At 32.8% G+C, this 24,872-nt stretch overlaps 2 protein-coding genes across 16 annotated transcripts in view; both read right to left on the bottom strand.

Annotated features, from left to right (window-relative positions):
• The window catches only part of LOC129793021 (LON peptidase N-terminal domain and RING finger protein 3), a 77,512-nt gene extending 67,758 nt beyond the window's left edge, over positions 1-9,754 (bottom strand). Inside the window, exon 1 of the mRNA XM_055832545.1 lies at positions 9,155-9,754. The gene's annotated coding sequence lies outside the window, so the exon portion shown is untranslated. The remainder of the gene's footprint in view (positions 1-9,154) is intronic.
• Positions 9,755-11,119: 1,365 nt separating this feature from the next.
• LOC129793035 (hepatic leukemia factor) overlaps positions 11,120-24,872 on the bottom strand; it is a 94,543-nt gene continuing 80,790 nt past the window's right edge. For 6 of the 15 annotated variants that reach the window (XM_055832577.1, XM_055832578.1, XM_055832580.1 and 3 more), the window contains 3 exons: positions 22,146-22,374; positions 20,730-20,971; positions 11,120-19,860 (listed from right to left, as the gene is read on the bottom strand). In XM_055832577.1, coding sequence (XP_055688552.1) covers positions 19,774-19,860; positions 20,730-20,971; positions 22,146-22,374 — 558 coding nt within the window. In that variant the 3' untranslated portion in view covers positions 11,120-19,773. Of the gene's footprint in view, positions 19,861-20,729; positions 20,987-22,145; positions 22,375-24,872 lie in introns of all 15 variants that reach the window. The other 9 variants (XM_055832576.1, XM_055832579.1, XM_055832567.1 and 6 more) reach the window with 3 other exon arrangements.

Raw genomic sequence — 24,872 nt, 5'->3', positions numbered from 1 at the left:
TTGCTGAATTGTGGAAGCTTTGTTTTATTGAATTTATATTTATTTATTTATTTATAAATTGTTTAATTGCATAGAAATAGTTGTGTGATAATTTAGTAGAAAGTTCCTGGTTTAAATTTAAAATAGCTCAATTGAATAAATAATCAATTATTAATTTAAATTAATTAATTAATTAATTAAGCCTTTAGCGTACAACGTGAAACATAAAAACATTGAAACATGCGCTCTTTTATCGCACTTTTTATTCTATGATTTTTTTAGAGGACTTTTCTCAATCAGAACGTCTTCTTTGGCCCCTTATGCGTGAATTTGGTGCATTTGTAACATGGAAAAACAATTACATTAATAAAGCTCGTAAAATAATTGAAAAAATAAAATGTTTCACGTTTGGATCAGCGGATGACCCAAAAAACGTGAAAGGGTTAAGATTTATTTGAAGCTTCGAATTTTGAAATGACTCCATATAAAAACGAATAAACTCCTTTCAATTTGAAAGAATATTCATTTTAATTTTTATAATATGCCTCACATCATAAAACTTCAATTTTTTTTATCTAAAAAAAGTGATTTTTCGACCCAGAAAAACTCACGTTTTCACAGCTTTCGGTTTTGTTCGGAGCCTTCTTCAATGGCTAGAGGAAGGAATTTATTTACAAACATTTTTTATAAAAATAAATAAATTCCTTCTCTCTGTAGCCACTGAAGAATGCTCTACACGGAGCCGAAAGCTCTGGAAAACGTGAGTTTTTCTGAGTGAGAACCACCCTTTAACCTACGAAAAGCCCGGAAAATTATTATAATTTTATCTAAATGTTCAAATTATTCTTTGTCAAAAAAAAATTCATCATACAAACACCCTTCAATGAAAGCTCTGCAATATACATAAAATAAGCTCCTGACTGCGTCATCCAAAAATGAACATTGCGTTCCAATTACGTACCTTGATTTTCTCGACAAAAAACGAATAAATATTTCAGTGCAAACGCTCGCATAACTAAGTAAGGTTTATTATTTGCAATAATGGTTTCATATGCAAATTTACATGTTATGTAAAAAGCCCCCCATAAGCGTACATTGGAAGTTCTTCTAGGACTGTACACAGCAATAATCATTGCAAAAGTCTCATTTGGCGAAACATCTCGTCTTACAATCGTGCCTAAATCATCGCGCAAAGACGCCCCTTATGCAATGCGGTGCCTTTTTCTGGGGTTTTTTTTTTCTTTTCAATTAGTTAATTTTCCCAAAAAGTGCTCTCATTGAGACACTCAAGGGGCGTGCTTGGGTCTTGCAAACAATTCTTACAAGAGCATCGTAGAAAAGTCTTCACCTGGCTGAAAATGCGAGAGAGAGAGAGAGAGACGTGGTTAAATAACCATTCCATCGATTGCCATATGTATGTCCTTCACCGAAGCTCGACCTGCTGAAATGTTAAGCTCAAAGGGTTATGTAAAAAAATATTTTATTGAGATCTCTCTGAGAATTTTCTGTATGGCGGAGCATTTTTTTCTTCTTCTCTGGAGTATGCTTTGGGTGATGATGCAGATGAAGAAAAAAAAACCCAAATATGAATTATCACGAGATTTCATACACAAATGGAGTTATATAAGAACACTCAATAAATTACATACAATATTATTTCTAGGTTACCCATTATGCAATTCCACCAGCTTAAACACAAATAGAAGATGAATGGATGGCAAAAAAAGCGAATAGTTTTTTTTTCTTCTTTACTTCTTGTACTTGTTGGGCCTCTGTGCGGAGGAGTTGGAGGGAAAAATTTGCCATATAGCGCACACCACGCGGTTACTTCATCAACCTGCACAGAGATGCAGTGTCGCAAAAAATTGTATATATAATACATGAAGTGAGTGGGTGGGGGACGGTATGATTTTTTTTACATAACACATTTTACGTAATTGTTCTAGCAAGAATTTTCTCTGCAAGGTTTTTTATTCTTTCACCACAAAAACAAGGAAGAAAATTAACTTGACTGCGCGATGTTATTTTCTTATCACATGATTCTCTTCAATGTTTTTATTTTTATATACCACAGAGTGCTGATTATTGAAAACATTATATATATTTTCTATGTACAAGAGAAAATTACATACAGAGGAGAATCTATTGAATAATTTGCGCAGATAAGCATCAAGATGACCCCAAGTGGCGGCAATTTATGTTGTCGCAGTGAGAAATGTTGCAGATTTTTTTCTTCCATCACGAGAAAATTCCTCTCAGAGGGCCTCAGGGGGTCCCATAGGGCAGATTTGGGGCAAAAATTAACCTTTTGAGAAGTTTTTAGGTGTGCAAATGGAAGAAAAAAGAGGGAGCAAAGTGGGATGAACCACGCAATAGAGCACTTAAGCAACTCCCCTGAGATTTCAGAAGATCATTTAAGCAATAATCTCAATTGTTACATGACCGACCATTACATCACTTCTTGCACTGTTCGTCGACATGAAATTACGTGACACAATTGCCAGTCAATAATTCACACAAGCAAGACTTACAGCCGAAAAAAATAAACTTCACCAACTTGTGGAACCCCCGCGCGTCAAGGGGAGCTTTTTTGGCCATCAATATCGCCCAGTAGCACTGTGTAAAAGCTTTCGCGTCAGCATAAGAAAATGCCCTCTAATTAGGCATTTAATAGGGGTGGGTAATTTGAATATTTAATTCCCTTCAGAGTCGACGTGTTTTCCGTGATTTTCACCTCTATTTCACTGCACAACCCCCAACAATGCGGACGGGGATGGAGGAGTATTTCCTCTATGTTATTTCGTGGACAAACCACATTTGCATAGGGGTGGGTTTTAATTGCGAAGGTGAATATGTAAAGTGGTGCAATTAAATTTATTCCACGGCATCTCACCCTTAGCACCCCCACCCCTCCCTATGATTAGCACGGTGGCAAAAAGCCTACAGAAGATTTTTTTTTCGCAAAAAGGCCTTACGCGACGGGTTAAGGTTTCAATCATAAATTTGTTGTGAATGTTTCACTGAAATTTTTCCAACGAACATTAAAAATAGATAGTTTTTTTTAATATTCATAAAAGTCAAAATGATATAAAGAAATTAGTGTAAATACCAATTAATATATTCCAGAATTGCTCAGATATTTTCCTTGAAATTTTCTTCCAATTTTGATTTTAACTTAAGATAGGCTTAAGTTTTCTTAAAATTATTTAAATTTCCTTAACAATGGGCTTTATTCAGCCACAAAGAAACCCTTGAAATTCGCTTGAAATGCTTGAAATTTTTAAATTTCAGTACAAAATTCAAAGATTTTAAGGGTTTCTTGGTCGCTGAATAAGGCACAATGTCTTAAGATTTTATTAGATAACATAAGATTCCTTGAGAAAAAATTAAAATTTCCTAAGAAACATTTTAGATTCTCAAGTTTTTTAAGCGAAACTTAAGATTTCTTCAATCAGGCTGAATCGAGCTAAATGCACATTTTTCCGAAAATTTTTTGATCGCCTTTGAGTAACAAATTCATAGAAATCTTAAGTTTTGCTTAAAAAAAATTAGGAATCTTAAATTTTTCTTATGAAATTTTAAGTTTTTCTTAAGGAAATTTAAGAAATCTTATGAAAGCTTAAGATAATCTTAAGAAAACTTAGGTCTTTCTTAAGGAATCTCAAGTGTGTCTAACTATAGTGAATTTCACCCATGTCTAGAAAGATAAGGAGTGTCGCGATTATTTCCTCAAATGAAGGGTTTTCCCATTCAAAAATGAATAAAAGATTTTTCCTTTTCATGAAATTTCCCTAAAAGATGTCTTTAAAGCCCTTCTTCTTTAAAACCCCAACAAGACCTTGATTCTTTCGTAATTCCTCCCATTGCGTAGAGCAATAACTTTTATCATTCTTTTATTGCCCATCCCACTTTTATCACTATTTGGTATTAAAAGTATTTCCCCGGGTATTCGTGGAGGGGATTAAGTAAAGTTATTACTTATCTTCTTGTAAATACCGGCATTTTACAAATTACTATCTTGCGCACAAGTTTCTTCACAACTTCCACAAACTCTTCCATTTTCCCCGAAAAAAAAACTCTACTGCGGAATTTATTAAACGATTTTCTTTTTTTTCTGTATGGTGCTTCATTTGCCACCCGATTGGCAAATAGCGTTGAGAAATTCCGCTGAAGTTTTGGAGGCATTTGAAGGTCCTTTGATAAAATATTCAAGAGTGGAGAAAATCCTCAGACCAATTGGAAATAATGAGAACGAACTCCCATCAAACATTTTCGGGGGTAATTTGCAAAATTTCGATGGAGTGGGAAATAATCCATTTTTCCTTCGGCACCCCCCGTCCCAAAAGCGAGGCTGTATGAGAATAAATATTTGAGGAGATGGGGTTTCGATGAAAGCTCTCTACGCCCGTCCCATGGGCAAACCACCACCACCCTTCAACCCCTTTTACACTGTTATAGCCATTCGTTGTTCAATCTCTTCGCATCATTCCAGCGGAATTACAAGTTGGGCTGTAGTCCAACAGCTAGAAAAAAAAACGAAGAGAACGAAGCCCTCTCACTGCTGTGAATTGAAACGAGAAGATAAATTCGAGAGATGGCTTTTTGTGTGTTCGCATGAGCCCAGCCCATGGTGGGATTCCCATGAATTGCAAGAAGCCAAAAGAGAAAATGCCAAAACTGTCGGAATAAACTATTGTTATTATTTTTTATTCTTTAAACCTCCCCAACTCACTGTTCCAATGGATTTTTTTCTACACACATTTTCTCTCTCAGTGCTGTGATTGGGGCAAAAGAGAATTCAATTTTCCAAAAGGAAAGAGGATCCTGAATGGCGGAGAGCTTTTCATGTATAGGAGAATTTAAAGAAAAAAAATCTAATGGAAATTTCACATCCAGACCCCATCTCTTTTGGAAAATATGTAAGGAAAGACGAAGGAAAAATTTTCAAGGAAATAGTCTCCGGGGAAATATGAAGTTTTTACAACCTCACGCTATTCTTGTGCAATTGCACAGCAGCAAATTAAATGAGTAAGGATTCATAGTTGCGGACACTTAAGCTCCACCGAAGGAAAAGCTCACAAAACTTCTCGCCGGAGCGCAGGATTTCATAAAGAGCTTTCAGAATTTTATGGTTTCCCCCTTGAAGTTAAGTATCTCTCTTGGAAATGTTTTCATGCGACTGAAAACATCAAAGAATGCTACTTTAGGGGGAGAAGAAGGATGGGGTATATGAGAGAGCTTTTACGATGTCTGATAGATAAAGTAAACAAACTTTTCCATTTCCAATGAATGTGTTTCTATTTGTGAAAAGCTTTTGGGATTTAATAATAATTTGATTACTGAAAGAATTGATTTTTTTTATCGAAAAAAAGCCTGATGAAGGATAATTTTTTGTTCGAAATAACTTTGAAAAGTTTCCTTAGTGAATGCATACATATATAGCATTGAAAGCTCCAAAAATGTTTTTTTTTTTAACGAAGACGTATTAACCCAGGTAAGTTCAGATTGGTTTTAAATGTTGGGCTTAGGACCTTTGAGAAAGCTTTTTCGGAATCTATTTAGAAATATAATAATTGGAGAAAAAATATATCTCAAAATCAGCTTGAGAGAAAGCAATTAAGTTCATAATTTGATTTTATTTTTAATGTAATAAAAATAAAAACTTTTTGTGAATATTTAAATTTAAAAAATATGCAAAAATATTCTAATTATGGAAAAAATTTTTGTATATTCAGAAATCAAAGAAATTAAGCTTCTGTAATAAAAAAGATCTTAAAAAAAATTTTTTTTCGATGGAAGCTGTGCTATTTATAAAAAATAAGATTAAAAGCTCTGAATTTTATCGTAAACAAAATATCCATTAAAATTTTATAAAATAATTTTTCAAGGAATTTTTCCATAATTTTCACACTGAAAAAAATCAAGAGATATTTTCTTAAGAATTTTCTCTAAACTGCAAAGAAGATTTCAATTTCTTAATAATAAATTAAAGAATTAACGCCAGCAATATTATTTTCATTAAAAGTATAAATTTTTCATGAAAAATATTTTTCATTCAAACTAATTATTTTTCTTCTATCGTCAAATTGCTTTTGCTAAAATTCCAAATTAATTCGTAGAAAAGCTCAACCCGAAAAAAATCTCAATTTGCTTTAAAACTTTTCTCTCTCTCTCTTTGGTTCTTGAGGGGGCTTTTTCATAAATTTCACGCATCACCCAAAGTTTGAAATGGTTCTCACAGGAAACCCGTAAAATCCCTCTCTTTGGGAACTCTCTGTGTGACCCAGTTGAGTTTTGGGGGGAAAGTACTTTGCTAAATATTTATTTTTCCACACTTTTCCGGTCACTTTCTGTGCTCATCCTAAATTTGATGCTGTGCTTGCACAGAGACCATACGCACGCACTATCAAAACTCTCTGTGGGTGACACCATCTGGTGCTTCCAATCATCCCCCGTTTGGGGAAAAGCTCCCCGAAAAAAAAGCTCCCAGGGCGCTATTTTGTATGCACATGGCGTGGCTGTGTGTGTGTGGCGATCTCTCAACTGCGAACGGCGCAGACTTTGCTGTATTATGTAAACATGTCAATGTAAGGCAAACAACCGAATTTGTGTCAAATATTATGTAAGTCGTGCGAGCGGGACGGGGCACCGTGCGACCGGCCGGCCCAGTAGAGCGAACAAGCGAGACCGTGGCTGGCTTGTGAGCATCTGTTTGATAGATTGAGCGGCTAAATGATTTTTTTTTCACTCTCTTCTTATACCTTCCTTCGCCTCCACCTTCGCGCGGCATATCGCGCATTCTGAGGCCGCCACATCACAGAATAGCCGGCCGAGAGATCCCACACAGAGGCACACGGACGCCGCGAGACGAGAGGCATGATATTGTCGTCATTATGTAACGACGCGCAGCACGCGGCCCAATGGCTCTTTTGTATTCTTTGCAACATACAAGAGAGCCCATAAGCAACAAAGAACGCAAAGTTATGGGGTTCAATTTTCAATGTTGTGTGCCACATTCGCTCCGCACTCGGTTGCAGCAGCAGCAGCAGCAATTAAATTTGGCGCAATGCAAGTGGTGCAATTTTTGCACCATCCACAAGGAGGGATGAAAATGCGAAAAAAATGGGGTGGACGTGAAAATTCGGTTGGAACAAAAAGGAGTTTCCTCACACAAATTCAGCCCCTTCCTCCACCTCTTTATCCTCCTTCTCGCTGCTGCCCCGCAATGTGTTAAGTAACATCAGAATGTTCAAACATAGTGCCGACGGGGAGGAGTGTTCAATTTTCTACACGTAATTTATGCCATCATACAGCTGCATCAATGGGGAAAAAGGAAAAGTTTTCAAATAATTTATGTTGGAAAAGTTTTTGGGAAATAAATTTTTGAATTCTTCACTAAGAAGATTTTAATATAATTTTGGTGGAAATCGATTTTTGCAGGGAGTACATTGGAATTTACTTTTAAGTTGTTTGGAAATCTTATTTTTTTTTTACATGAATATTTATGAATTTTCTAAGCTCAGAAAATTATTAAGGAGCAGTGAAAAGTCTTACAAAAAGAACTTGGAACATATTTACCTCAAAAAATATTCTGTAAGAAATACAGAAAAGAATTTGATTTTCTTTTTTTTTAAATTAATAATTACGTATACTTTTTTAGTCCTTCGAAGTATTCGGTCTAAAGGATCATCCAATATCACTAATTAGTACCTAATCTATATACCTACATTTATAAACAATTTAACACGTAAAGAACCGATATAATACTCGAAAAATATTTTTTACGCGACGTGTAATAAATATTCAAGACAGTAGAAAAAGTTTACCCGGCTGGTCCACAGTTTTACGAATATTTTGCATACTCTATCACAATATGGTTTAATAACGAGAATGAATTAGAATATGAGAAACACGTAAGAAAGTCTTTTGCCTCTGCTTAGTTTTTTTTTTAATATTCTAATTGAGAATTATTATCTCTGTGTGAAAGCTTTATTTAGAATTCCATGTAAAACTACATTGTATGTCATATTATTTTCATAACATATCAATTTAATGCTCAATCATAGATTAAATTCTCATCTCCTAATCGCTGAAAAAAAAAATAAATTCTCAAGACTTTAATCAAGACTCCGCCAACACGTGAGGAATTTTATTTGCATTCTAATTAACAATTTATTCTACGCGGTATTCTAGTGTAGTAAAAGTATTTCTTGCCTCACCCATTGAATGTGAAAAAAATTGAAAACAATAAATCATCGTGGTTTTGGTCAACATTCGAGGAGTGGAGTTGATTTTACCCACAAATGGGCCCGACGTCGCGTCGTGTGTGCGAATTTTTTGAATCACCCCGCAATGAAAATTTTCCAAGTGCAACCCGGCGCGTCAATTTATTTTTAAAACTGGCCTCCATGCTGATTCCATTTTAATTTTGTGTTGAATTACATAAGAATCATCACCCAGAGCGGAGAGACTATTCGTCGGTTTTGTCTTTATGCGTTGCGTAATTCAAATGGAATGAATCAATTTTTTTCTTCTCTCGCGTTCTAGAGGAATTCTCACTAACATTTTCTCGGTGAGTTTTATTTATTCTTTTTTCATAAGAAGTAGTTGATTTTTCTCTGTAGAGAAAATTCTTTGGAGATTTTTTTTTACGTAACAATTTGGGTGCGGAAAAATTCTGGAGGCAACAGTGAGGAGTTTTTGATGAATTTCTATGTAGAGTGGGATGATGCATTTGGGGAGGAAAAATTCTCAGAGGGTAAGCACCAGGCGCCCCCATTGCGAGGGGAGTGTCGCGCGAAAATGCAGATGGTTGCATCACACGTGGCCTCTTGTGAGGAGAGAAGAGAAAAAAAATTGTACATATGACATAATCGAATTATCAATTCTCTCTACACACTGTTCGAGTGCCTGTTACATTTCGCAGATGATGGCACAATTAATTTATCGCGCACAGACGTCTGCTGGACACAAACTTTACGGGGGTTGATTGTCTGTACAAATCCTCCCCCACACGCAAGAAAGCCAAAGCTTTCCGAGAGAGAGCTTAAATTGCTCAATTGATTGGACTTTTATAATCATTTTAATCTCCCTCCCATAATCACATTATTATATCACATCCCTCCGTGGCAGCTGCTGCCAAAAAAAAAAGCCCGAAGAAGAAGGAAAAACTCACCTCAGAGAGAACCCGGCCACTCCACTGGGAATTCACAATCAAATGTTCCTTCCACAAATAGTCCTCCGTGGGAAATAGATCAAGGAAAACACTTTCTCACCCTCTAGCCGTGAAAAGTCAATGGATTTTCCACAAAATCACACAGAATTGGGAAAACAAGATCACTTTTGAGAGTCTCTCTGAATTGGGAGGAAAAAAAGTGTTTTGTAATCACACCGAAAGAACACAGAGTTGTGAGAATTGTAAAACACACTTCATGCGTACATTTGTTAGGTAATCGCTGTCGCGCACATACATACACACAACCAACATTAGTGTAGCTTTTAGACCCGAAAATTTGTGTATGACATGGAAAATGTTCTTCGGCAGCCAACAAGGGAAAATCTCACGTTTTCCGGGTTCTCCGGGGTATTGCCGCACGATTGAACAAACGCTAATGGGGGCTTGGTTGGGGAGTTCACATTACATCCACATGGATGGCTTTTGAGCACTACACCACCCTCCCCCAAAAAATACGGGGAGAAATGATGGGAAAATCAAGTTCAGTCTCTCCCGCAAGAAATTATGTGACGATTTGAACTTCTTGTGGAGGCACAAAAATATACACAGAACATACACACAAATACCAAACTTTTAGCACATGTTTGTGTGCGTTGAGCACGTTTTGTGGATTCGGCAAGTGAGACAACTTGAAGATTTTTCTGTTTCACACCAAAAGAGACGATATATAGCACGCGACATGGGAGAGAGATAAAAATACATAACAAAAAGCTCAAGGAAAGCTCAGAAAAGCTTACTTGGGTTTAGTAGTGAGAGGTTGAGAGCTATGATCGAATGGAAAAGTTTAGTACAGAATTGAAATATTTTTTGAGTTTCTGTTGGAAAATTTAAATTGCTTTTTCATCCGATTTTCCCGTGTTTAGAACAGCTTTTACGATTTTTGTAATTTTTTATCGTTTTTTTTTCTTGAATGTTGTAACATTGTTTTCTAATCACGTATTTATAAGACTTTTAGGAAATTTTAATAGTTTATTGATTTTTATGACGTTCTTAGAAGTCTTTAACCCTTTGGAGACCATTAAATGTCAGTATACGTATATAGACGTATATGTCTATAGACGTTCAATTCAAAGTATTATATTTTATGTAAAATCTTATTTCAAACTGCTAGAATTTTAAGACAATGGATTTGTTAATTTAATTAGCATAAAAGAAATTTCAAAAAAAAAATTCGTAGTTTATCGTACTTGTTTAGCAATTAAATAAGTTTTATTTTGACACAAATCATTAAGTTTTATCTAAATCTAACTCTTTCTATCGTATTTTACTTACTTTAATAGCTTTATTTTAGCAATATTACTGCATTTTTATACATATTATTGCAGTAAAATATAATTTACTTAATTTTATTGTAGAATAAAAAACTAATTCTAGCGGTTTTGTGACTTTCCGAATTATCCAATAAAAAACTGAAATTTGGACACCTTATGGAGTCTATAGGTTCTCGAAGCATGTAACTAATAAGCAGTTCTTTAATGTGAATTTACACGATTAAAATTTGTTAAAAATTTTCTAGTTCTGAATGTGAGTACGAGTTTAGTAATCCCAAAAGGGTTAAATAAACATTTGGCTGCAAAATTAAAAACCTTTCTCTCAGTTTAACCATCCTTTGGAGACTTAATACGTTAACTATAAGCAAATTCTAGCAGTTTTCATAACTGGAAATTATTTTAAAAATATAATTAATGTCTCCGTGGTCTTCAAAGGGTTAAAACTTTAACGAATTGTTCTAATATAACGATTATTTCTTAAAAACTTAAAATTATCAAAATATTACTTACTCAGAAATATTTTTTAAATCCATTTGATGACTCTTGGAGGCTGTAAACTAACAAATTACAAGACTTCCGATGAATTTTCTCCGCAAACCTCCCTAGAATTTCAACGAATAAGGAAAAGCCAGAGTTTTTTTTTAAACTTCTGTAATTTGAACGTTTATTTTTATTTCATCACAAAAATTACACATCTCTTACTGTTTGTGTGTGTGTTCATTCAATTAATATTATTCAATATAATTAATATTAATCATGGTATTTCTTTTCTTTTTTTTTTATTCATAAAGTATTTCTTCAATGTGGTGTGGGTGTCTTCATGTGTTCTTTGAGTGTAACGTTTTTTTATATGCAATGTTCTTTTTTTTTCTTCATTTTTATTCACTAACGGTGATAACGCTAAAGCCAACATCCATCGATGTTAAGTAGGTTTCTCAATTAGTCCTTATTAATGTGTTTTTATGCGCCCTAGCACTTCATTTTGCATTCATTTTCTTCATTTAAATTTAACTAAAACTCAACTTGTTCTTCTTAATGCTTCGCATTATTAGTCACTTAATGTTTTTTTTTTTATTTTACAGTGGGTGTCCCTTCTTATTCTTTTTACATTAAACTTACTCCTTAACTGCCTTTTAACTGCACATTTTTCATGTTTTTTTTAGCACAGCTTTTGTGCTTTTGCTGATCTAAAATAGAGGAAAAGAAAATGACGAATATACAGATCTTGGTCTAAAATAATGAATCATTTGGGGGGAAATTACTTTAAAAAAAAAACTAAAAGCAATTAGCAGAGAAGCGGACTGCTTGACTGATTTTGATTAAAAAATTTTTTTATTGAATTCTCTCAAGAAAATGATTATTAGAGCTTTTACTAAAGAAAACCTAGTCAAAGGTAAAAAAAAAAAATTTTCAAAATATTTTTAGAGATAATTTAAAAGCTTCCCAAAGCATTGGTTCACTATTTTTGACCATGATCTGTACAAAAGAACTCCACCAATCTTTTTTTTTTCTTTGTAAAAAAGTATTTCCTACCAGAATTAAATTTTTTTCTTTTAGTTAATTAACCTCTATGTATCTGAGTATATAACTATAGTTTCTTTAATCAATTTACTTTTTATTTTCAGCTTTTATAGGTAATCATGTACATAGGGGTTCTTTCTTTAAATGTAGAGCGAATGTTTTTTCTTTGTTTGATGGTTACTAATTTTTTTCTTCATTATGAAATTATTTTTAGTGGTACCTTTTTGCTACAATTAGTATTTTTTTTTGCCTTCTATATTTTGCTACTAATTTTTTGCAGAGCTTTTTCTCATGAATTTTCTTTATTTACCATTTTTTTTCTTAAGACAAACAGACAAAGCATTTTCTGGTAGTTTGAGTGCTTTGTTCTTCTAAAGAGAGAAAATTCCATTACATTTTTTTTTGTTCTAAAATTGTTGTTTTTTCTTAAATAGTTTCGCTATATGGGTTGAGCTAAAAGTTTCTTTATATTTTTTTTAATACAAATCAGAGATTTTCTTTCTCTAAACTTGATTAGAAAAAAACGGGCGGGTTTTTTAAGGAAAGAAAATGCCGAAATTAGTGGCAACTTAGGGCGATGTTTGGCTAAAGAATAAATCTTCTATTAAGGAAGGTTAATGAGAATGTTTTTTCTTCTATTAATTTCTCAAAATACTACGCACCATTTGCAATCTTTCTTCACTTCTTTTGCATTTTCTTGTCTCTTAGCAGGAGTCTCTCTCAAGGATTTCTTCTAGTAATCCTCAGAGTGCTTCCTGAAGATAATTTTCATGCCATCAAATTGCCTTCACAGCACCTCCAATGAAAATTTTCTTTAATTTTTTCAATTTGATGCCAAGAAAATTCACTGAAGACAAGAAAATGCTTTTTTGAGGAAAAATCATTTGATTATTTTTCCACATTTCTTCACCTTTATTTTGTACAAAATATTATTTTCTTCACTTTAATTTCTCCACATTTTTTTTTACACACACGATCAACAAATTGGCCGTTTAGCGACAATGCTTACAAAATCCATTATCAGGCACTTTAAAAGTTCATCCAAAAATTGTTTTAAAAATTTATTTTTTTCTCTTTCTCTTTATATTCATCCATCCATCTCTCTATAAGCGTTATTGTGTTATTAGACTCTCTCATTATTTTATCTTTTGAAGTTTTTTCTTCAATTTATTGGGCTAATCTCCCCCAATAATGCGTGAAAGACATTTTTTGGAAATTGTGCTCAAGCTTTCTGAGAGAGATTTTGCATTTTACTTATTTGGAATTTATTTCATTTTATGGGTATTTATTCGGCATAAGGGGTGGAGGGGGGATTCTGTAAAGTCGCCAGGGGTTAGTTACGAGGTCTTAACTCTGTTACCAGATGCTAGGTTTGAAGGATTTTCACATTTTTTGTGCTCAAATCCCTCAAGTCAGATTTTAAAAATTTATTTAGAGTAGAAAATTCGCCTTCAAGTTAGGCAAAGAAAAAAAATTGTTAGCAATGAAAATTGAGCATAAAGTTAGGCTAAAATTTCCATTAGGTTAAAAGAAAATTTAAGATAAGAAAAATTATATAGCTCGAAAATCAAATCGGCTAAAGGGAAGTCAGCCAGGGAAGACAGCCGAGAAAGCCTTTGAAAAAAAAAACGTTATCTTTCTTAACTATTTTGTTCTTAAAAAGTTCTTAATTTTTTTTTTAAATTTAACTTAATTGTCTCTAAAAAAAAGCTTATTTAAAAAAATTCTGAAAGATAAAAGGGATGAAACCGATTTAACCAGATGCTTCCATTTAATTTTTAAATTCTTAATAGTTAAATTCAACTCTCTTCTTCAAAAAGAAGATTTTTTTAAAGATTTGTTTTAAGAATTTTCTTTTTCATTAGAAATAAAAACCCTTCTTTGATTAGTAGAAAAAAAATCTTCATCCACAAAGCGGGATAATATTCTCAGAGCTTCAATGAAATTATTTCTTCAAAATTTATATTCTCAAAAATATTTCAAAATAAATATTTACAAAATATTGAGAAAATAAGACATTTTATTGTTTTAATTTGAAGTTGTTTTTTTTTATTTCAAAGCCCCCAAAGCGACCCTACAGAATTCCTTTTCTTGCAATTTTATCAGGAGTTTTAATTCTCCATTTAAATCAATGAAATTAAAAAGAAAAAATAACGTAGTGTGCTCTTTAGCCATCCATTTAACATGTTTTTAATCATCGATAATTGCACAATTTATTATTTCTCTACAATTTATAGTATTTTTATGGTAATTTATTATAAACATTTTCTTCTTATTTTCCTTATTAATTCACCTCAACAGCAATATTGGTGTGAGTCTCTTCATTTAGATTTTTTTCCTCGTTTCTTGCACGTCTTTAGCATTTTAATTACATGGATATTCTCTCATTCGCTCTCTCTCTTAGATTTTATTCTTGTTTCTTATTGTTCTCTGTTTTGTAGTTTTTAAATGTTTTCTCTATTTATTTTTTTGATAACATTTAAAAAATTTTGTCTCTCTAGAAAATGATGTAAAAACTTTCACAGTTTTGTGTAATCTTCAAATTGCTTTCAATTTATTTTTCTTTTTATTAATTTTCTTTTAAATCGTGCGACAATTTTTTTTTGTACAAATTCTCATAAATTTCTCTCTCATCAAAATTTCAACAAATCAGTGCAAAAGGACGGACATTTGGACATTATTTTGGAAACCTTCTGTGTGGAGGAAACAAAGAAATATTTTTCGGAAAATTTTGGCGGGATTTTGGGTGAGTTTTTGTTCTTAATTCTTTTTTTTAGAAATTCTCAGAAGATTACACAAAATGCTTTTCTTTTTCCTTTTAATTTTAACACTGCCCCATCGCTTCGTCGCGTGAGAATTTTGCAAAAGTCCTTTTTTGTGCAGAAAAAAATAATATCCCCAAAATTATTAAACTAAATAAATCAAAGAAAACTATACAAAAAAAAAACGATCATTAGTCTACAGTGGGTGGTAATGAAATTATTAGCAGTTGTAAAAATAATATGGGTACGAAATGGTAACGATTTTTTGCTAATATAAAATATTTCACGTTTTACGTATCAATTGTTTTTATTTTTTTTTAATTACATTCTCTCACAATTAATTCCTATACGAAACTCAATAAACATCTCATGGTCTTCTGCTGTGTTGCTGAGGGATGTTTTGACGTGCAAAATGTTGTATTTTGACGTTTGACGTTTATTTGACAACTGTCAGTTAGACATATATACAGTTTTAGGTCTTTTTTTTAAAGTTCTTTTTATACTTTATTTTAAATGAAAAGTTTTCATCTTTTGACATTTGTTCTTTCTTTGAGAACTGTTATTTTTTTGACAGTTATTACAATTTTGACAGCTGGTAATGTTTTATATGAGAACCAAAGACACGAGCTTTTTTTTAAATCTTCAATAAAAATTTGATAGAAGTTAATTTACAGTCAAATTGACAGAAGAAAGTTTGACAGATCGTAAAATTCAACATAATTCACGTCATTCGCCCTCCTTACACGTCACAGCTCAACGAATAAAAATTGTGTAACAATTCCACCACTAAATTGGTAACTTGCGCGCCATTCCAACCTTCTTATTCAGGTTGGTTTATTTTTTTCTTGGTACTAAATTTCATTTAAAAAATTTGAGATACATTTAAAAGTAGCGGGTGAGGGAAGGAAAAGAGCTTTTGGTATTTCTTCTTCTTCACTTGAACATCCCACACTCTCTCGCTCACTCGTACTTATCTCTAACAAAAAAAAGATACAACAAACAAAAAGTAAAAACAAAAAAATATTTCTACAGTAACTTGTTTTTTTTTTAGTAATAATTGGATATAATTATTTTTTTTTAATTTCATTTAAACATAATTCCATTCTATATATACTCTTCATCACTATTTATATTCAAAAAATTTACAATTACATTTTACACTATTTGCTATTATTGTACAAATATTTCTCAATTTAACATTACAATATTATATATAATTTTATTTATTTATTAATAATTGTGTTTTTTTATCCATCATCAATGCAAATGGGAACTGAATTAGCAAATTTATAACGAGACTTAGGAGCTACACAACTTGTTTTAATTCTCTGCAATTTTTTATTTATTTATTTTTTCCTTATTTTCAATTTTTCTCATCAACTACATCTCATCAATCTAAAACTTTTAATTTTTTTCATCTCTAAAATCCATTCTAAGTGTTTTTCATTCTTTTTCTTTTTGTTTAATAACTACTCAATGAATGTGTTAATAATGCCTAATCAGACTACGTTGTATATTTCATTTTTTTTTAAATTTATTTTTCTTCTATTGATAAACTCTTTTTTTTTGTAATTATTTTATATATAAAAAATGAACTGAAAAATGGAAGTGAAATTTCACAGAAGAGGTTTTAAATTTATTTTATAAAAAAAATTTAAACACAACTTTGCATTATTTTAGGGATATAATAATCTTTTAGCTGCCACATTGCACTAAGGGTTCATTCACGTGCGAGGCTTTAGTTTGCTTAACTATTGACTTAATTTAGAACTGAAGAAGAAAAGTAGAAGAATTTGATTGTAGAGGAATTGTTTAAAAATGAAAAAAAGAAATAGAAAAAAATTGAGGGGCAAATAACTAACCGAATAAAGACGCAAAAGAAACAAGTATTCCGCATATTTCTGTGCGTAAGCTGTTGTGTACTCTCAGTTTTAGTGAAAAATATTCAAATAAAACAAAAATTAAAACGAAATTAAGGGCCTTATTCAACTACCAAGAAACCCTTGAAATTCTTTTGAAATCTTGAAATTTCAGTACAAAATTCAAAGATTTTAAGGGTTTCTTGGTCGCTGAATTAGGCCCAAATTCTGGTTTTGTTATTAGTAAAGGGATTCAACATGTGATAATAATATTAGTCACGAGTTAAAAGTCAGACTGCAGTCCTACAAAAAATGGAGATTTCAGGCGAGTCTTATGATATTATAATTATATCCAGCATATGACTATCGCTCTGATGAAAATGCAAAAAAATTTTTTGCGTCATTGGATGAGAAGCATCCACTTTCAACATACCTCAAAAATTGTAGAGTTCACTCTTAAACTGTCTTTATTATAATGAATAGCATGTTTTGCCTATAGCGCCACCTATCTACATTACATCACAAAAATGTGCTACAATTTTGTGGGTATAGCTCACAACAATCTTTTCGAACCATAAAGCAGAAACATACGATGAGATTGAGAAAAGTGTCCGGGAAGATTTGACGAAAATATGTGGCACGCCCTACTAAGAGTACTTTGGTATTTATACTTCGAAGCCGGAATTGTTTAAAATCCCACAAGGGCACAAAACTCTAATTGAAAAAGCGTTGAAATCGATGAGAAATCAATTCTCTACCAATGCCACAAAGAGAAAAGTTTCGGATGACCACGTTCCTCCAGCTCAATCCAATACTAAGCGTACAAGACCGAATGAAACGGATGATATTAAAGATAAGCTGCACACCGCTTTGAAGAACATCTTTAAATAAGATTTTGATAGCTAAGAAGTAAAAATTGAAGTAAGTAGGTCTTCATTTTTTGCAACGATTACCTGCCCCATGTGCAAGATGGCGATAAAACTATCTCAAGACAACAGAAGAAAGAAGTGCATCAGTGTTTACAATTTTGAGGGACTTTGGAAAAAAACACAAGAAGAATGATGACGAAGCATCATGCAGTGCTCAGGTACCTGTACTGCAGTACTTCAAACGCGATGTACCAGGACCAACTTTAAACTAGTTCAGCGAGTCCGGTTTGAGCTTTTATGCCAGTCTTGTGAATGTCCTTCTGAGAGTGCCATTGCACTTTGCAATTTAGGTAACAGATCTAAACCAGGACATGAAATCTCTAATAGTGAAAAACTCCCGTGATAAACTCCTGGAGGCTTTAGCGTTTTAAAAGTAGCTCCCGTGAAGTTTTCCTCACTTTTTCCCTGCAAAAAGCCTTCGGGAGTTTATCACGAGAGTTTTTCGCTCTTAGAGAATACAGCCCCAGGTCTTCTAATAATAGTCGCTTTTCGGAGGGAGTATTTGAAGGCCTGTTTTTAAGAGGTTAACTCCCGATCAATAGATTTTACATTAGTTCCGAAAGAAAAACTAATTCAAATATTTTGTTAAATCAATAAAAATCTTTGTAAATATTCTAGAAATCTTTAGAAATATTAGGACAGAAGTTTAGTGTTTAAAAAAATCCCTAATTTCTGCAGTTAAAGCCTTGCACGTGAACTTTTACACCTCGTGCACATTTAAATTAAACCCCATTCTTTTGAATTTATTCCGTTTAATGAGCCTCACTGATCCGTACAAGATCAAGCACAAAATTCCTTGGATTATCCTTTCTCTTCAAGAGAGGGTTCAACCCCAAATGCGCACGAGGGTTAATGATTAATTAAAACAAAAATACAAACAGCATGGAGACCAATTGAAAAAAAAAAAAATATCATACAAACTTTTTTTTCATGGTTATAAAGCTTCTCAATTAGATTCTAAAAAAATGGTACAAAAAATTATGATTTTAACTATTCCTATGATCGTTTTTGCGAATCAACAGAGATCTTTGAGAATTTTCCATCCTCTCAGGATTTCATATTCCATTTTCCAGGTGGTTTTTTCGCGCACTTTCACCCAAAAACGCATTTATCAAAAAGAATTAACAACATTTTTTTTTTCATTACAAAATAAACTCTGACTGATTGCTTCTCATTTAATTAGTTTTTTTGTTTAACATCAGTCAACTTTTGCTGCCTTTTTTTTCCTAAGGAGAGAACCTTTGCTGGATTTCTTTCTCTTGATTTATTTTTTCAATTAACCATTTGAGGATTTTTCTAATTTTCATTTTAAATTAATTTTTGCTGAAACATCTTGAGCCAAAGAAAATGAGGAAATAAAAATTTAATTCAAGAACTTTAAGCCATCATCATTACTGTGCACAGAACTTTACTTATTTTCTCATTATTCCTCATTACGGCGTGCAAATTAAATGGGATTTTTTAATCATCTCTCAGAGATTTTTCTTTTCCTGTGTGTTTGATCGGCTGAGAAAGAAAAACAGCTAAAGATTTTTTTCATCTAACTTCTTCACAACTTCGACGCATTCAAGTTGGTTTTGTTGTTGTCTTAAAGGTGGTTTATTTTCGGCTCTTAAAATACTTCATCCTAATTAATATTCGACGTGATTTGTGATTAAAAATTTCACATGAATATCCCCCAATTTTTTTTCTTTTTACAATTTTCCCTCCCCCATCGTTCCCAGAGGAACTTCTTCTAATCGGCAGTGGCTTTTGGTATTCCAACCGTTTTTCTTTAGGCTTTTCCAGGGCATAGTGTATAGCCTGGATTGGGCCAACTTGAATGGCGTTCGAGAAGAAAATTTCATCGACACATCACCGTCACTAACAAGTTTAGCCTTAGAAATTAAATCATGATTAATTAAACGAGTTTATCCACTAAATCCAATGAAATTAAATGACAATTAAACTAGGTTTTTCTCTCATTTTTTGTCGTTGCTCATGGTGTGCCCACAAGATGGGGGCTTATGCTGTTTTTCTTGCCGCAAAAAACCCGCATCAATGGACTCCTCAAAGCTCCTTCCCAGAAGCTTTTGGCGCGTGCTTTTAGTCTTCGCCCCAGCTGTGGGCTGGAGCGCCCGTGTGGCCAAAAAAAAGTGTGTCCAATGTGATGAAACAAGATGTGTGTGTGTGGGGGTGTGATGGATTTTTTCTTCTTCTTAAAAAGTCTTGGATTAATTACACTTCTTGATATTTTGAGAGGCGAGAACGAAGCTCCAGGTTCTCCTGTCGTAGCTGATCAACTTCTTGCTGTAAACTCATATTCTGAAAGATAATTAATGGACACAGAAAGGAAAATTCATTAATAATGATTTAAAAGTCATTTTGGAAAATTATTTTGATCAAATGTAGGGGAGTATGATCTGAAAACGACCGTTTCATGCATTATTTTCAATGATTTTTATTTGTAACTTAACCCAGTAAATAGATTTGGCCAATCAAACTGATGGAAAATTAATTGAGCTCAAATTGAGTCAATATTGATTGTTCCAATAATGAATCAATGTTCATTCCACACATAGAGTCAATTATTGAGCAATCAGATTGAGTGATCTTATGTTTTTCAATTATTAAACAAATCGTAAAGCAATCTTATTGACTCAATCATAATTGAGCATTTGTTGGCTCAATGCTCAATCAATTGAATTAGTTCACGGCACAACATTTACCTTTCCCCATTTAAATCTTTGAAATTAACTGACCTTTTCATGCATTTTTTTCAATGATTATTTCTCAAAATTTCTTCTATTCTTTTTAACTTAATTTAGTAAACATATTCTGCCAATCATACTTGAATGAAAAATTTATTGAACTCAAATTAACTTGATATTGATTGTTTCATTAATGAATCAATATTCGGTCCACATAGAGGATCAATTATTGAGCAATCAGATTCAGTGATCTTATGTTTTATCAATTATTGATCAATCATAGAGCAATCTGACTGACTAAATCATGATTGAGCATTTGTTGACTCAATTAATTGTTTTCTGAGTTTTTAATTCACCGAAAAACTCAAAAAAAAAACTTTCTACAAAACCTAAAATAAGGCACAACAAATCATTTTCCTTTCCCCATTTAAATTTTAAAAATAACAGAAATTTAAAGGTTATTTTTGTTGAAATTCCACCCACCTCTTTTTCCAGGTATCTCGCCCTCATGGCTATTTGATTCTCCTTCTGTCGCCGGGCGTCCCTCGAACGCTTCGCGGCAATGTTGTTCTTTCGTCGGCGTGCCCAGTACTTGTCATCTTTCAGCTCTTCTGGAACAAATTGCTTCCTAGATTTTTTGATCATTGGTTGTGGTTTGAGCTCCTCATCTGAAAACGCGCGTGTACGTGGATCAAAATCTCTACCAGATGATGCAAATGAAAAGGCTGCAACATCGAAAACTAAAGTCAACTATTTTTGGGGGACTTGTCCACAGTTTTTTTGCAATTTCAAATTTCAACAAAAAAATAATTATAAAAGAATTTAAAAAAAAAAAGATTTTTTTTTGTTTAATCAGAGAAAGAAAAAAAAGTAAAAACATTCATTCATCATTCACGCTAATGTGTGGTAATTTTTGAATTTAGTTGAAGCCCTCAGAGAGAAAAAAAAAACAATATGAAGTTAGAAAAGCACAAAAGAAGTTTAAAAGTATAAAAAAGAGAGAATTTGGATCAATTAAAATGAGATTATGAAGACAACAATTGAGGTTAGGAAGAAAGATTTGAATTAAAAAGACGTTAGAAGTTTAAAAAAGAAATGAAAAACTAAGGTTCGGATCAACTAAGTTGAGCTTAATACAAGCAAAATTAGACTTAGAGGGAATAAAGTTGCCTAAAGAAGGTTAAAAATTAAGCCTAGAAAGTAAAAAATTAAGACTGAAAAAAATGAAATTAAGAATAAAATAAGATTAAAGAAAAGAAACGAAGTTAGGATGAAAAAAAAACTTGAGGTTATGATGAAAATAAATGAGGTTAGGAATAGAGAAGGGAGACAAGATTAAAGACGCACACGCACACACAAAGGCGAAAGATGAAATTCAGCGGAGATTCGCAAGAAAAACATGTGAACGTTAAAACTGATCTGAATGGACATTGACACGATTGAGGGTATTTTGCCATAGGATTTCTATGTCCCAGGTCTTGAAATTCAAAATGGCGGCGGGATAGCCTGAGATAGTCAACAGAGGCAGCTTATATGACAAACTCCAGGAGCTGAGATTTCTGTTAGACTCTTTGTTTGGATTGAAAGATCGAAGAATTTAATTGATTAAAAAACAAACGATTAAAAGCAATGAGTTTTTGTGAACTCACACCTGACACCATTTGTATCGTCATGTCTCTGTGAATTTTCTATATGGATTTAAATTTGAATTTTAAAGAGTCCAACAGTCCCTTTTTGTGTGGAGGTACTTTTTCACAGCAGATTGGTTCACAGAGAACAACAATTAAGTATGATTTGGTGTGTCAGTCAGTCAGTCCTGGGAATATACTTTGCAGTGGCTCTCTCACCATCAACTTCCCCTTTATTGGGCCATAGCGGCCGACGGCTCTGTATACTTACTTGATTCCGCCGGCGATGGGGGGTTCATCGTGTCCGGACTGACACAGTCGGAGGGTGAGGGTGAGCGCTCGCGCTTCGTGGTCACCTGACTGAGGCCAAGTGAGAGACCCGCACTGTGACCCAGGGAGTCGGATCTGTGGCCGAGACCATTGCTGTGGCCCAAATGCCCACCCGGTAGGCCGTCCACTGGAATATTGTTCTCCGACAGGAATTCATCCAAGTCCACGTACTACAAAAGGAATATTTTTAACAAAGATTTAATACAAAATTAACAATTTAAATTGAATAATTTATAAAGAAGCTTTGCAAAGAACAAAATAAAAAAAAAAGCTTTTTGCAAGAATTCTTTTCTTTTTCTTTAATTTCGAGGAGTTCTCTGAATTTTCTTATATTAAGACACTGAGAAAAAATAAACAAAAAGCAAAAGTCCCAAATTTCTTCATTAAAATATCATGTTAAACAACTCAAACATTTGAGGAAACCACAAACTTCCCAGAGAGAGAATAAAAGTGAAAATAAAATGAAAAGCAATATAACATTTAAATCTACATATATTTTGAGTGATAATAAAGGTAATAAAGGAATTTTAATAGCTCACAATGTCTCAGAGTTAATTGTTTAAGGTTATTCTTAGACCTTTTCCTATTACATCTAAATTAATTACTTTCTTCAAACTATAACCGTTTTGCTAATGGTCGCAATTTTTTCTTTCTTTTTTTATTTCATGCATTTCATTACCCTAAATTCCACGGCTTTTATGAATGATAAAATGCGGAAAAAGGAAATAAGAAAAGGGATTTTAAATATTTAATTGGAGATACAATGTAGGAACAAATTGGCAGAAAATATCTAAAAGAGATGATGGAAGGAAGAAATTTGAAAAATTTGAATTATTTTTACTTCAAAGTTTGCTAAAATATTAAATTAAATTAAAAACTTTAAGAAAAATGCTTTCTTTTTCTAAATTTTAAATCAACAGCCTTTAACACTTTGCAAGAATATAAAAGAAATTAAAACATTTATTAAGTCTTGATTTCCACTTTCTTCAGAAAATTAAGTATTAACGGTCAGTAGAGTCTACATAGAGACTCATCCTATTTAGAGAACCCTTTAAAATCCCATATAAAAGTCATTAATTGAGACTGACGAAGAGCTAATAAAATTCACAATAAAAAGCTTCCTGTCTGTGGCACAAAGAAATCCTTTGTACAAAGCTAATTAAAAGCTCCGCATGGAAAGTATCCCCAAAGGTACTACCCAACAAATTAATTCTCCATTTTATTATTTTTAAGGAGCTAATTTAAATTAAAGACAAAATACGGGAAAATTATGTGAAAATTCTCCTTCGATGTTATTTTTTTTCCTTTTTCTTTCACGGAGGAATTGTGAGTGGAATTTATGGCACGCAGTTCTTGAGATTTATACGATGCGTCTGCCCCAGAGTGACGTCATTTGTTGAGGAAATTAATGTACACGCACGAGAGAAGTTTAGCTGCGTCCGTCGAGACTCACTGTGGCCGCCGCACATATAATGGTCCACGAAGAGACATAAATTTCATCACAGAAACGCCGAGTAAATGAATTCAACTAAAAAAGATTTTTTTATTCTCAATTTGGCAAGAAGGAGAGGAAAATGTTGTTTCATTGAGAGTTGGAAACAAACAATTTTCTTTTGTACACTGAAAAGCCCTTCAATTGAGCCTCGAATTTCCCCAATCAAAGGGTTAAGAAGCGAAAGAAAAATTTAAAAGAATTCTAGAGAAAAATTCCCTGTCATGATGTTAATTTTCTCCCACATTATCACGTGGGTGGGTGTGGACGTGAAAGAAAATTAACAACTAAACCATTCGCGCGTAGAGTTTGAGAAAAATCTGGAGGAAACTCGATTCAATTGGATGCGAGGGCTTGAGATGAATTTTCTTTCTACGATAAAATATTCGAATAAAATGTCTTGCAAACTGGCACGAACATTTATACATTTGCTCTGTCGCAAATTGATTTTCCAACAAACCACCACCACCATCATGCCCAGAAATAACCGATCAATTATCATCCACAGACAATTGCAATGCCAGATGCATCCAAAATCTTCTGCCTCGACGAATCACTCCACACACATTTTGCTTTCTATTTCGAGAACATTTAACTCTCTCTCACAGAACATTCCCATATTTTATTTCTTCGGAGAGGCATTGAGGGGAAATTTTAAATGTTGTTATATTTTGGTTAATTTGTTTGAGAGAAATGTGAAGATTGTTGCAGAATTGGAGGGTTTTTTGACGATTTTTTTTTTGCAGAATCTAGAACATTTTGAAATACTCAAGAATTTTAAAACAAATATAAACAAATTCTTTAAGAAAAAACTTAAGATTTTCTTAGAAACATTTAAGATATTTAAGTTTTCTTAAGCGAAACCTACGATATCTTTAGTCAGGCTGAATACGACTAAATCCACATTTTTCGATGATTTTTTTCTGATCGCTTTCGGACATTGGAAGTTGTAAAATTCATCAAAAATATGCTTTTAGCTTGACTTACTTAAGAAATCTTAAGTTTCCCTTAAGAAGAACTAAGAATCTTAAATTTTTCCTGGAAAATTTTAAGTTTATTCTTAAAGAGACTTAAGAAACTTTAAGACATTCTAATGAAAACTTAAAGAATCTTCAGAAAACCTTAATAAACTTTAGAAAACTTTTAAATGTCTGACTAGTAAATTTCACCCAATAA

This window comes from Lutzomyia longipalpis, chromosome 3 (genome assembly GCF_024334085.1).
Source record: "Lutzomyia longipalpis isolate SR_M1_2022 chromosome 3, ASM2433408v1".
NCBI classification, from domain to species: Eukaryota; Metazoa; Arthropoda; class Insecta; order Diptera; family Psychodidae; genus Lutzomyia; species Lutzomyia longipalpis.
Note: the sequence above shows the minus strand (reverse complement) of the source record. Positions and strands in the feature narration are given on the sequence as shown.